Raw genomic sequence first — 14,435 nt, 5'->3', positions numbered from 1 at the left:
TTTTTTTTTTAAAAAGACACAAACACATATGCAGTGTTTTCCATCTTTGAGGCAATGGAAAACTATAGCAGCATGAAATTGTTGGTCCTTGTTGCCAGTCTCTAATCTGCCTCAGTTTCCAGCTAGTACCCCATCCATAAATTACTGTGACTGCTTCTAAAAATCTGAGATGGTTGCCTTTTGCAAATTAAAAGTTTTCTGTCTGGAAACAGGCTGGGGTGGGGTGGGGGAAGGGGCTTCCCCGTGGGAATTTTTTCTTTCAATTTCCCCTTCCCATCACGGTCTTCGGACAAATGTCTCTCTTGACTGCACCTTTTGGTGCCCTGCGTGGGTGATGATGACACATCGAGCCCTCCGTGTTGGGGTCATGGGAAGTTGGTCACCGTTTCCTTCCATCTCTTTATAATTAGTTCTGATCAGCTAAATATAATCCGAGATGCTTAAGAGGCAGAAGATAAGAGAGCAAAACAGCAGGGCAGGGAAATGAAAATACACACCAGCACTTGGAATTCACCAGCGTGAATGGAAAAGTCCCTGGAACCGACAAGAGCTGATTTAGGATTCTCCGTGGTGCCATTAGGCCTGGATTCTTAAATGGTGAAAGTGTAATACTGATAGTCCTCGACTTACGACCACAGTTGGGCAAAAGATTTCTGCTGTTAAGTGAGACATTGTGTGACGACCTGGGGCGTGACACAAAGGCAACCCAACCGGATAATAAGCAAGGGTCCCTTTATTAGCTCTAACTTTGACCCCAATGATCCAGTTACCTTCCGGTCTGGAGAAAAACTCTCCCAGGAACCTGCAATGGCCTTTGGCTGCCGATATTCCAATCCAAAGCAGTGTAAACAGAAAACTTTAAACTATAAATCCAACGAAGCAAGATAAGGTAATAAATCCAGCAGAGCAAGATAAGGAGTTCCGGAAGTGAAGTAACATGGCAGTAAATCAAACGAGTTGGGAGGATACCAGGAACTCACATAACAGCAGCCAACATGAGATAAACTCAAACATTTGTTTCCGACAAACGCCCCTCCCAAACTGCCTCTCCTTTAAACTCCCTCCCCAGGTGTGCCTTGTGAAGGGAATCAGGGCCCTTTCCTCCCCCATAAGCCACGCAACCCACATTACTCTCTTCTCCATTCTCCGTTCTCATCCTGTGTGACCTAGGATGAAGAGGGGGTGGGCCTGGGTCTTCCTCTCCCTTGTTCTACCTCTCCCCTGCTCTGCTTGACTTTGCCCTTCCCAGCTTCTCCACAGCCAATGGAGCCACTCTCCCGCTCCCTGATGGCTGTTCGTTTTCCTCCTCAGATTCAGACTCCGACGGGAGTGTCAACTCCCTGACAGGGGGCATGACACATTTGTTCAGTGAGTTTTTCCCCATTACACGGCCTTTCTTGCCTCTGTTGTTGAGTGAATCACTGCAGTTGATAAGTCATTAACCCAGTTGTTAAGTGAAGCTGGCTTCCCCCATTGACTTTGCTTGTCCGAAGGTCACAAGAGGGGATCACATGATCTTGGGACACAGTTATAAATAGGAACCAGGTGCCAAGTGTCTGGATTTCCCATCATGGGAATTCTGCAAAGGGCATAACTGTCAAAAATAAGTCACCTTTTTTTCAGTGCCATTGTAACTCCGAATGGTCGCTAAATGAACTGTTGTAAGTCGAGGGCTACCTGTATAATAATATTTATAGCATACAAGCAGTCCTTGACTGATGATCACAATCAAGCCCAAAATTTCTGTTGCTAAATGAGACAGTGAAGTGAGTTTCTTTCGCCCCATTTCACGACTTTGTGCTGCAAATTGTTAAAATCTGGCTTTCCCAAATGACTGCATGTCGGAAGCCAGCTGGTAAGGTCGCAAATGATGATAACGTGAGCCAGTGCCATTGTCATAAATACAGACCAGTGGCCCGCTTTCCAAGACAGTCCTTTTGAAAAGTTTCTTTATGGACTGCATTTATTTGAACGCAGCCCACAGAAATCATGTTTTATTGATGGCGGAGGAATGGAAAAATTGACTGTTGCTGATTTTGACGCTTATTGTGGGCAGCAGGTCAGCATGAGAAAATTTATTGGTCTGCTGCCTCCAGAGTTGGAGTAATCCCACGTTACAGACTAACTTTGCAATCATGGTTTTAAAGTGATTTGAAATGGACTTCGTTGCTACGTGACTCCTTTCCCCCCTCCCTTTAGGATCAGTAGTTCATGCAACAGCTAAAAATATCCCTTCGACTTCCATGAAATGTGAAAAATCTCCAGATTCACAGAGTAGGAGCTGTCATGATGAAGCTGGTTTGGAAGGAACTAGATTCAACTCTGACTTCAGATCTGGTTTTGCCCGCGTAAAAACTCCTGAATACACAAATAATGCCCCTTTTTTTCTCCTCATCTTAGGGAAGCTCTTTCATCCCCTCCCTCCGGACTGCAATGGGCCGAAAAAAGATACAGATTAGCCGAATCTTGGACCAACGGAACCGGCAGGTAAGTGCCTCTAAAGCAGAAGTGGACTAGAAATTAGATGACCCTCTGACCAGATATTTCTGCTGTGGACTACGGCTCCCATCATCTTTAGCCAACCTGGAGAGACTTTTTAAATTGAAATAGCCATTTCAAAAGTCAAGTGGCTGTCAGATGAGGACCACCTTAAAGAAGGGGAAGGGAGGGAGGGAGGAAGGAAAGAGGAAGGAAGGAAGGAAGGAAGGAAGGAAGGAAGGAAGGAAGGAAGGAAGGAAGGAAGGAAGGAAGGAAGGAAAAGAGGGAAAGGAAGGAGAGAGGGGGAGGAAAGGAAGGAGGGAAAAAGAAGGAAGGGAAGAGAGAGAGGGAGGAAAGGAGAGGAAGGAGGAAAAGGGGGAAAGAAGTGGGAGAGAGGAAGGAAGGAAGGAAAAAGGGAAGAGAGCAAAAATGAAGAAAAATGAGCTTTATCAGAAAGGAAAAGATTTTAAAAATTATTGACTCATTACACTTGTTAATGGGACCATGCACTCCGCCCACTTAGCCACAACATTATTAAGTGACTTTGGGTAATACTTTTCTTTTTCTTAGTCCAGTTTTCTCACAGAATTGTTTGGGGATAAAATGAGACATACCTTGATCTATCCCCTTTTCAGTTCTCAGAGTCATTTTGTCTTTGGGAAATAACTTGAGAACCAGAGTTTGTCGGGGCAGAGATGACAAATATGTCAACAACCGTCATGGTTGTGAGCTTAGCTGCATGGCTGAGAAATGCAGGCCCAAAACTTTCTGAAGCAAAGGAAGAGCAGGAGAAAGAAGGAGCTGAATGACATTACAGAGAGTAGAGCGGGGCAGGGGTGGGCTTCAAAAATTTTAGCAACGGGTTCTCTGCCCAGTGGCTGGGTGGGCATGGCCATGATGGGTGTGGCCTAGCTGGCCTGTTGCAACACAGTTTTTGCCCTCCCCAGACTCCGGAGGCTTTCCTCAAGCTTCCGGGAGTGCAAAAACGGCCTCTCCGGGCTCCCGAGGCTCTGTGGAAGCCAGAAACGGGCCCATTTCCGGCCTTGCCGAGCGGCCCGTTTTTTGCCTTCCCCGAGCCACCACACACACCGTACACTTACCTGCATCCAAAATGGGCTGTGTGGGGACTCCTGGGAGGGGTGGGCCGGGCAGGGCCAGCCAGGAGTGGGATTTAGGGGTTCTCCAAACTCCACAGAATCTTAGCTAGGGGCTCTCCTGAACTCCTGTGAATCCCCAGCAGCCCAGCCCTGGAGCAGAGGTGTCAAACTTGATTTCATTGAGGGCCACATCAGGGTTGTGTTTGCCCTGGGGGGGGGGGCAGGAGGGGGGCGTGGCTCCATTTTTGGCTGTTTTGGCCTTCCTGAACTCTGTTTTCGCTGGCAGAGGCACCGCAGGCCGGTCCTTTGCTGTTTCCAGGGTGGCCCCATAGGCCAAATCTAAGCACCTCATCGGTCGGATCTGGCCCCCAGGCCTCGAGTTTGACACCCCTGGAATAGAAAAGAATTAGAATAGAAACAAAAACAGAATAGAAAATAGCACAATACAGTACAGTACAGTACAGTATAGAAATGGAATAGGAAATGGAATAGGAATTAGAATAGGAATAGAATAGAATAGAATAGAATAGAATAGAATAGAATAGAATAGAATAGAATAGAATAGAATAGAATAGAATAGAATAGAATAGAACAGAACTCATTATTGGCCAAGTGTGGTTGGACACACAAGGAATTTGTCTTGGTGCAAATGCCCTTGTGAGAGTAGAGCTCTTGTGTTGACAGAAACTGAGTTTAAGTTCTGGCCCCAGTTGCAACTTGGCCAAATCTGCCCCTCTTCTTACAGATAGTCCTTAACTTACAACAGTTCATCTAGTGACTGTTCAAAGTTACAACAGCACTAAAAAAAAGTGAGTTACAACTGTTTTTCCACACTTAGGACCATCGTAGCAACCCCATAATCAAGCGATCAAAATTCAAACTCTTGGCAACTGATTCATATTCATTATGGTTGCAGCGTCCGGGGGTAGGTGGGTGGGTGGGGGGGGTCATGTGATTCCCCTTTTGCGAACTTCTGACAAGCTAAGTCAAAGGGGGGAAGCCACACTCACTTAATAATTGTGTGACTAACTTAAGAGCTGCAGTGATTCACTTAACAACAGTGACAAAACCCAAAGGGATTAGACATATCACTAAAGTAATAAAAGAAATTAATGTAACAGACTGTATTTGTATTATGTGTATGGGAGTGTGATTGTTGCTATGGTGTTAAGATGAATAAGAAGAATATTGTTAATAATGGATAAATAATTTGAAATATGTACCTAATCGACGCACGATGAAAATAGAATGGATTTTCTTGCATATAAAAAGTAAAACAAATTCAATAATAATAAAAAAAATCCAACGGTAGCAAGAAAGGTTGTAAAATGAGGCAAAACTCACTCAACGAATGTCTCGCTTGGCAACAGAAATTTGGAGCTTGATAGTGTAAGTGTCAGTCGACGGCTTCCTGTGTTCTGATTCTCCTGCCTCCTTTAGGTCACGTTCACCAAGAGAAAGTTCGGGTTGATGAAAAAGGCCTACGAACTGAGCGTCCTTTGTGACTGTGAGATTGCCCTGATCATTTTCAACAGCACCAACCGGCTCTTCCAGTATGCCAGCACTGACATGGACAAGGTTCTCTTGAAGTACACCGAGTACAGTGAGCCCCACGAGAGCCGAACCAACTCAGATATTCTGGAGGTAAAACATGGGAAGGTTCCTGAAATCCAGCTTCCTCAAAGTGCTTGTCGGATTTTGGCACATCAAAAACCATCTGGGGGGACCTTGATGTTCTCTGAGCTTAGCTGTTTTCATGCAGACATTTCATTACCCAAACCAGGTAACGTCATCAGTGCTAGTAAGGGAATGTTTCATTAACCTGACTGGGTAACATCAGGAAGAGCCATGGTGGTGCAGTGGTTAGAGTGCAGTAAGATAAAGGTAAAAGTTCCCCTCACACATACGTGCTAGTTGTTTCCATATCTAGGGGGTGGTTCTCATTTCCATTACAAAGCCAAAGAGCCAGCACTGTCCGAAGACGTCTCCATGGTCATGTGGCCGGCATGACTAAACGCCAAAGGCGCACGGAACGCTGCTGCCTTCCCACCAAAGTGGTCCCTATTTTTCTACTTGCATTTTTTTAACGTGCTTTCGAACTGCTAGCTTGGCAGAAGCTGGGACAAGTAACAGGAGCTCACTCCGTTACATGGCACTAGGGATTCAAACTGCCGACCTTCTGATCGACAAGCTCGGCATCTTAGCCACTAAGCCGCCGCATCCCTTTCTAGAGCGCAGTACTGCTGGCTAATTCTGCTGACTGCTGGCTGCCGGCAGTTCAGTAGTTCAATTCTCACCGGCTCCAGGTTGACTCAGCCTTCCATCCTTCTGAGGTGGGTAAAATGAGGACCCAGATTGTTGTGGCAAGATGCTGACTTTGTAAACCGCTTAGAGAGGGATGTAAAAGGTTGGTTGTGGTCATTTATTTTTCAGCGATGATAGCAACAGCAATAGCCTGCAAAGCGGTATATAAGTCTAAGGGCTACTGCTGTTGCTATCATCGCTGAAAAATAAATGGCCACAACCAACCTGTGACGCCATCAATGGCCCCCACAGTCCAGTTCTGAGCTACAAATCTCCTCTTCGATCAATACCAAATCTATCTTTTTTAAAAGAATGAATCTGATGCATTTATGAGGTCTGCACTTTTGGCAAACTATACACGTGCTGTTTGTGTATAGTTTGCCGTACCTTTTAGTTCTTCTGTGTTAGAAATGCAGATGTGGTTTGATAAACAAAGCAATGTTGAAGTCATTGTAATAGATACTCCTCGCTTAATGACCATCAAAGGAGAATATGTGTAGCTCAGGGTTGAAATGAGGGTGATCTCTGAGCTTGGTTATTTTCTTGGAGACATTTCATTATCCAAACTAGGTAACATCATCAGTGCTAGAAGGGAGTGGGGTTTTATCTCAGCTTATATTCTGAGTTTGTAATTCCAGGTTCAGTTGCAATCGTAAATCGAAGATTACCTGTATAAGCCAAACACAAATTGGGCATGTAACTCAATTGCAGTTCAGCTGTATTTAATTTAATCTATATATATAAAATACCACTCAACACAAAATCTCCAGAACCATAAAGCCTACAAACTTGAAATTTGGCACATATCTTTCTCTTGGCTTCTAGGTGCTCACTAAGAAAGGATTTTTTGAAATGACCATCAGAACATTAGTATTTCCTATATTATTATTATTAACACGCTCTGATGCTAAGGAATTCTACTCCCTCTCCCCACCTGAAAAGAAATCTGTTCCAAATGCAAAACACAAGCAGAGGAGAGGAGTTTCAGTTTTAGTTTCACAGCAGCAACCAGCTTTAGTGCAGAACAGTTGAGCTAAGGCACGTCCAGGCTCCTTGATGTTCCCTTGTTCACACAGCAAATACTCTTAGTTTCCAAACAGCCCTCAACTCTCTCACACACTGACAGATGTGTGGTAGCCAGATGAATACCGATGGATGCTGGTAGCCAGAGGCAGAATTTTTTTCTCCCTTATTTTCCTCCCCCAAAAGTAAGTCCAATCATATAGTTTGGGTATCCAGCTAGTGGCATTATATTTGTTTGATTTTACATATATATATAATATTAACGTACTTAAATCTCTGCAGACTCTGAAACGAAAAGGCTTGGGTTTTGAAGGCGCAGAACTGGATCTTGTAGAAGCTTTGGACCCAGCTGAGAAACTGAGGCAGCTGGATGAAGGAATGGACCTTAGATTAGCCCGGCCAAAACTTAGCGTGAGTATTGCTCTGGATGAAAACAAAAAACAAAAAACCTGCCTCCATTTACAACAGTTCATTTAATGACCATTTGAAGTTACAACAGCATTGAAAAGAAGTGACTTATGAGTGTTTTTCACACTTATGACCGTTGCAGCATCCCCATGGTCACATGAGCAAAAGTCAGATGTTTGCAGCTGACCCGTATTTATGATGGTTGCACTGTCCCGGGGTCATTTTTTGCGACCTTTGATAAACGAAGTCAACCGGCAAGCCAGATTTGTTTAACAACTGTGTAACTATAGCTTGACCACTCCAATTATTCACTTAACAACTGTGGCAGGAAAGGTTGTAAAATGGGGCAAAGTTCATTCTACCAGCAACAGAAATTTTGCGCTCAAATACAGTTGTACGTTGAGGACTACCTCTACAGGTCCTGCTATGAATTTTGCATTCATTTGCCCCTAAAGGTGGCTTTGAAATGCTTTTTTAATATATATATAGTAGAGATGGGCCAAATAGGTTGAATGCCAACTACTGTCAAAACATTTGGAGAGGATTGTTTTGATTGAGCAGAGGAAGGATTCAGATACTATTCTGAGCATTCTGCATTGGAACAGTTCCAAACTCAGCTTGGAAAACTTCCAGAATTGTCGTAAAAATTCTTCCATCCAGATTGCAACAGACTTCCAATACGCTGGCCAAGAAATGTGCTCATTTTTTACTTTTCTAAAGGTTGCAGCTGAGTCACCAGTTCCAAAGAATAAATGGAACTGGTCAGTGCTGGGATTCAGATTTTTTTACCACCGGTTCTGTGGGAGTGGCTTGGTGGGCGTGGCAGGGGAAGGATACTGCAAAATCCCCATTCTCTCCCCACCCCACTAACCTGCTTTCCACCTCTGTTCTCTTGTGCAGGGCAACGAAAGGAGACCCAGCCGATCAGCTGGGATTCAATGGGAGGCAGAGAATAGATGGGGGCGGGGCCAGTCAGAGCGGGTATTTGCAGGTTCTCCGAACTACTCAAAATTTCTGCTACCAGTTCTCCAGAACTGGTCAGAACCTGCTGAATGCCACCTCTGGAACTGGAGTTTTAAAATGCATCTATTTATTTATTTATTTATTTTATTTATCTGATTTGTCAGTCGCTTAATAGGAATAAGTACAAACATGAGTAAGAATACAGGAAATAGGTACGCTTAAATGGGGACAATAGGACAGGGACGGTAGGCACAATGGTGCACTTATGCAGGCCCTTTACAGACCTCTTAGGAATGGGGTGAGGTCAATAGTGCATAGTTTGAGGATAAAGGAGTGGAGGGTTAGAGGATGTGACAACAGAGTCAGATAGTGCATTCCAGGCATTGACCACTCTGTTGCTGAAGTCATACTTTCTGCAATCGAGTTTGAAGCGGTTTACATTGAGTTTCTATCTGTTGTGCGCTCTTGTATTGTTGTGGTTGAAGTTGGAGTAGTCATTGACTCGTAGGACATTGTAGCAGATAATTTTGTGTACTGTGCTTAAGTCCATGAGTAGTCATAAAGGATAGAAGACATTATAGTGGGAGAAATTGCTTGCCAGGAGTTGCAAGTCATATGAAAAATGTGTATCGTGTATAGATGAGTAGAATTTCATATGTGATACCTGTTCATTTTTTCATGCGAGCTCTTTGGATTCACCAATACACAGACTGATGTGGAAATGAAAGAAGAAAAAAGTAAGGTTGGAACCATGAAAAACAGAATGAGTCCAGATTAAAAATTCAGGTAGTCCTCGATTTACAATGGTTCATTTAGTGACCATTCAAACTGAACGGCACTGAAAAAAATGACTTAGGACTGTTTTTCACACTTATGACCATTGCAAGCATCCCCATGATCACGTGATCAAAATTCAGATGCTTGGCAAGTGGTTCATATTTATGACGCTTGACGTCACATGATCCACCTTTGCGACCTTCTGACGAGCAAAGTCAACGGGGAATCCAGATTTGTTTAACAACCGTGTTGCCAACTTAACAACTGCAGTAATTCACTTAATGACTGCGGCAAGAAAAGTTATAAAATGGGGCAAACTCACGTATCAAATGTTTCACCTCGCAACATAAATGTTGGGCTCAATTGGGGTCGTAACTCCAGGACTATCTTATCCACATACTTAGGCACCTTTAAGTAAGAACCATCCTTGACTCCCTTTGTTGAGAAAGGTATAGTTTACTAAAGATCGATTGCAGTACAGTAAAGCAGTGATATTAGCAGTGATAAAGGTCACATGCTTAATATTGAATGTGCTACACCTCATTTTGTGAACAGCAAAGGACTGGGGAATTGTGGGCGTTGAAGTCCACAAGTCTTAAAGCTGCTAAGGTTGGACACCCTTTGTCAACTCTGAAGTGAACCTGTCATGCCCTTGTGGAGTCTGATTCTGAGGGGGAGATTGAGGAGCTGACAGGGAGTGGGAGTGTGGATCCGGTGGCCATGGAAGACATGGGGGAAGGGCACAGTCCTGCTGGGCATTCAGAGGAAGACCCAGGGCCACCCCCTTTTCATCCTAGGGCACACAGGGAGGAACAGAGAAGGGAGCAACATGGCTTACGGGAGAGAAAAGGGCGCTGATCCCTTTCATTAGTTGCAGCTGGGAGAACAGGATATAATAAGGTCGTTTGCACACAGCTCCTTGCTGCAAGCAAAGCATGCATTATTTTTGTCGAGGCTTATCTGGGTTTTGGCGTCCTCCCAACTGTGTGTGCGTTGTTATCTTTTGGAAGTCTGCAATTTATTATCCTGGCCTGTCGTGTTAATTACTTCAGTGTGATTTGTGTTGGTTTTTTAATTTCTAATTTATCTGTACTATGGGTTCAGACTGCATTTCTTTCCTTTGTAGACTGTTTTTGGAAGAGTTTGATCTCCAGCCAAGGATAATTGCACATTGGGGGCCAAGTTGGAGTTATTAAAGGGAATGTATCTATTTTTGTGACTTGTTATTTTTGTGCCACGCCATGGGTCATCACAGAACCTGGCTGAAGCCATCTTGTGCTGTCTCACAGTTGCCACAAAGCCAGAGAGATGGGAAGGGAGAGGGGAAGTAGATAGCCAGGTTCCAGTCAAAACAAAATGCTTTCTTGTGGGAACCAAGGTCACTGAAACAAGTTGGCCATTGAAAGAGGAGAAGAGTCTTCCTTCCATCTTCCTGGACAATATGACAACTGGGGGAGAGGGAGTTTGATTCTTTTAATTAGGTGAAAACCACGGGAACTGTCAGAGTTGGTTTTCACCAGCTGTGCCAATATGATCTATCCAATATACATACCCTTTGAGGAATCTACCTGCCTCGGAGTTACGCTGACACCCCTGACATAGAAGGAGATTTTCAACAGATCTTCCCAGGATGTCCTCAGCAAACAAGCTTATTCCATTCTAACTCAAAAGAGCCCAAATAATCAACTTTTCCCCTCCTGATCATTTTTGATGTTCTCTTCTCCTTGCAGTCAGCCGCTTCCCTGTCTAGTCTGGAGGGGGCATCCTTGGGAACACCCCCATCTGGAGGTGAAGGTGGGGCAAGCAATTCAGGTGAATCTCCAGTTCAACAGAGCCGTCTGCAGCAGTTGAAGCCAACTCTTCCCAAGCCAGCCTTCCCTTCTGTGCGATCCCCGGCAACCCTTGGACCAGGTATGTCATTCCCATAAGAGCCTGGATGAAATGCTTGGGTTTCACCTCTCTGAGTACAGGTAAATCCTCAGCCTACAACCAAGTACAGGTAGCTCTCGACTTACAACTTGGGCTGCATCAACAGAGGTACAAGCTCCAACAAAGCCAAAAAACCCAAATAGTTATTACAAAACAAAAGATAAAAAAAATACAATAAAGTTGGTGAGAAGGGATAGCACAACTTAGGAAAAGTAAACAGGGCACAATGCACTTCGTTTGATTATCCAAGGCTCTTATTATAACTCTCTTCTCCCAAAACTTATCACCATTTTTCCCCCTACGTTTCAACACCAGACTCCAGCTGTTGATAGAAACCCAGAAGAGCACCTGCAATAATACTCTCCCATGCTCTTCCCTCCATCTTATCAAATAGCAATGTCCTTGAAAGAGAGTCTCAGTTCTTTCTTTCTCAGCTTTGTTTGGTCACAGGGAAATAGAATATTTTCAAGCCTCTAGTTGGCAGTGTTACAAAGTTTCTTTGCTCTCACTTTCCCCCTCCTTTTCCGAGCAGGATATAATAAGAATTAATAAAAAAAGAAAAGATATTTTTTTAAAAATGAAATAACTAAGGGAGCCTCTAGCCTAAAATATTACAAAATCAAAAAGGAGAAGAAAAAAATAGATATAAACGAAAAAACCAGTCCAGTTTCAAAATACAAGATCATATATGGAAAATCCAGCAATGAGGAAAAAAAACCACATTACTTTGACATTCCTGTTTGGGAGCTTGGGAGCCTGTTTTCGCTGTCAGTGGATTACAGGAGGCCGTCGCAGCTGAAAACGGAGCTCGGGAGCCTGTTTTCTCTGGCAGTGGATTGCAGGAGGCTGTCGCAGCTGAAAACGGAGCTTGGAAGCCTGTTTTCGCTGTCAGTGGATTGCAGGAGATCATCGCAGCTGAAAACTGAGCTCGGGAGCCTGTTTTTGCTGGCAGTTGATTGCAGGAGGCCATCACAGCTGAAAACAGAATTCGAGTGCCTGTTTTCACTGGCAGTGGATCTCAGGAGGCCATTGCAGCTGAAAACGGAGCTTGGGAGCCTGTTTTTGCTGGCAGAGTGCTCAGGCCACCACAGGAGCCCCTGACACGAGTGATGTTGAGCTGGCCATGACCCCCTGGCCACGCCCCCCTGGTGCAGCCCTCAGTGAAACTGAGTTTGACACCCCTGACCTCAAGGAACTGGGTCTGTTTGACGCATGAGTGCCCAACCTTGACAATTTTGAGACGGGGCCTTCAACTCCCAGAATATCAAATAATTATTTAATTAAGGGTGGTTTCCTGTCCTCTTGCGTGACGAGCCATACTACTACTGCATTTCGGTATAGTGGTAAGCCCAGGCCATCTAGGAATGGGGCTTTGGTGGTGGGCCACACAGAGTGCTGCCCACCTATAATCAGGGGATGGGTCTTCTGGACTGTCACCAGCCTGAATTTCACCCCCTTTCTGACTCTCCAGGCATCGGGTACTCGATCTTCTCCCATAGCAACCTCAGCCGTGTGTTGTCAAGCAAAACGCCTCCCCCGCTCTATCTGGGAGCTGACTCCCGCCGGGTGGAAGGACAGTTTTCGGCAAGCAGGAACAATCTAGCATCCACAGTGAGTAACTTAACAATATCCATCTGTTGTTGTTTTTCTTTTGGGTGGGGGGGGAGTAGATGGCAATAGCACTTAGACTTCTATACCGCTTCATTGATTTTTAGAGCCTTCTCTATGCGGTTTACAGAGTCAGCATATATTGCCCCCAACAATCTAGGTCTTTGTTTTACTGACCTCGGATGATAGAAGGCTGAATCAGCCTTGAGCTGGTCAGAAATGAACTGCTGGCAGTTGGCAGAATTTCATTGGATAGTGTGTGTGTGTTTGAGAGAGAGAGAGAGAGAATGCGAGAGGGAGGGAAAGATATGTATAGCAATAGCACTTAGACTTTTATACCGCTTCACAGACTCCAACAAGGGCATGACACAATTACAGTCATAAGTCAAGGACTGTGTTCTCATCCAGCTCCCCGATCACGACAGAGCCTCTGACATTAACTCAAAGATTCCTTTATTAAGAGCGCCAGCAGCCCCAGCTAAAAGTTTCTCTCTCACCACAGGCTAACAAGTCCATCCAGCAGGGTGATGAATAGTTGTCTGCCACATCTATTCATCTCCGCCTCCTGCCTTTTATCCCCAGAGCTAGGGTTGGGCTTCGCTAGTAGCAGTGCTCTTCCTTCCCAAGGACTGGCCCATGGATTTCCACTGCTCTCCTCTCCTCTGCTTTCTGCGCATCTACACGTCAGGCACTGGACCCAGCTGTTCCTCCTCTTCCTCATCAGCCATCTCCAGACCTGAGGACTGACGGATGGCTCAGGCACCGTCTCTCTCTCTCTTTCTCTCTCAGCATCCAGGGGTGGGCTGCTCAGGGTTCGCTGGGGTTCGGGAGAGCCCCTAGCTACGATTCTGCACTTTCCTGGATCCAAAACAGACCGCCTGGGGACTCCTGTGAGGGGAGGGGTAGGCAGGACAGGGCAGGGCCAGCCAGGAGAGGGATTTGGGGGTTCTCCAAACTGTACAGAATCATAGCTAGGGGCTCTCCCGAACCCCAGAGAACCCTGAGCAGCCCACCCCTGGATGCTGTCCTCTATTGAAAAAAAAACATTTGATGGGTTAGTCAGTAGATGAAAAACATTACAGGAGGTGATTTCAATCTGATTCTCTTTTCCCACAGTACCCGTTGTATCCTGGGCTTCAGAATCTGAGTCCCGTATTGCCCGCTGGAGGTCTACCTGGACGAGGGCTACCAGGATACCCCTTCCTCTCCTCCACCCCATCAGGTATGCTCCACACAGGGTTCTAGGTGTGAATAAAGAACCTCTCAGCCAGTCCTTGAGTATTGAAGATTTGTCCTGAAATGAATACAAACTCCAGCTCCTTTGTCATGCAATGGTGATTTATTCATTAGCTCAGCAAACAACAAAGTCTCTTCTCTGACAAGAAAGGCTAAAAGCCAAGCAAGGTTAGAGTTGGGTTTGAGTTTGCTCCCTTTCCTTTTATTACTGTTATCATGAGACACACCTGTTGAGGTAATTCCCCATTAGGAGAACGAGCGCATACAGGGCGACGTGTTTGAGAGGAGTGTTTGAATAATACACATACAGCACACAGATACACTGTACAGTAAATGTAGGTTTTTACTTCCAGAAACGTTAAGCAAAGTCCAAAATAGGCAGTCCAATTCAGTTCATTCACAGGTAAAATCAGACAGTTTTCATCCAGGGATAATCCAAATATCAAATTCCAGTATCAAAAACAGTTCAGTATTAGACTTACATTAAATCCGGTAATATCAGTCAATTAGAAGAAATGGAGCAACGGCAATACTTTCCAACAGAAGGAAACAGAGATACACTCACACTCTCTTCTGAGACTCAGACTAAGACTAAAACAATCCAGGTCTCTG

The 14,435-nt window shown here is 44.8% G+C and overlaps 1 protein-coding gene across 1 annotated transcript in view; it reads left to right on the top strand.

Annotated features, from left to right (window-relative positions):
* Positions 1–14,435, top strand: part of MEF2B (myocyte enhancer factor 2B) — a 55,264-nt gene that overhangs the window by 29,620 nt on the left and 11,209 nt on the right. Inside the window, exons 2-7 of the mRNA XM_026699029.2 lie at positions 2,401–2,487; positions 5,016–5,219; positions 7,185–7,313; positions 10,781–10,961; positions 12,451–12,590; positions 13,704–13,809. Coding sequence (XP_026554814.1) covers positions 2,434–2,487; positions 5,016–5,219; positions 7,185–7,313; positions 10,781–10,961; positions 12,451–12,590; positions 13,704–13,809 — 814 coding nt within the window. The 5' untranslated portion in view covers positions 2,401–2,433. The remainder of the gene's footprint in view (positions 1–2,400; positions 2,488–5,015; positions 5,220–7,184; positions 7,314–10,780; positions 10,962–12,450; positions 12,591–13,703; positions 13,810–14,435) is intronic.

Source organism: Pseudonaja textilis, chromosome 1 (assembly GCF_049901715.1).
Source record: "Pseudonaja textilis isolate UNSWEBS1 chromosome 1, rPseTex1.2, whole genome shotgun sequence".
Lineage (NCBI taxonomy): Eukaryota > Metazoa > Chordata > Lepidosauria > Squamata > Elapidae > Pseudonaja > Pseudonaja textilis.
This window is presented reverse-complemented; position numbering and strand designations above follow the sequence as displayed.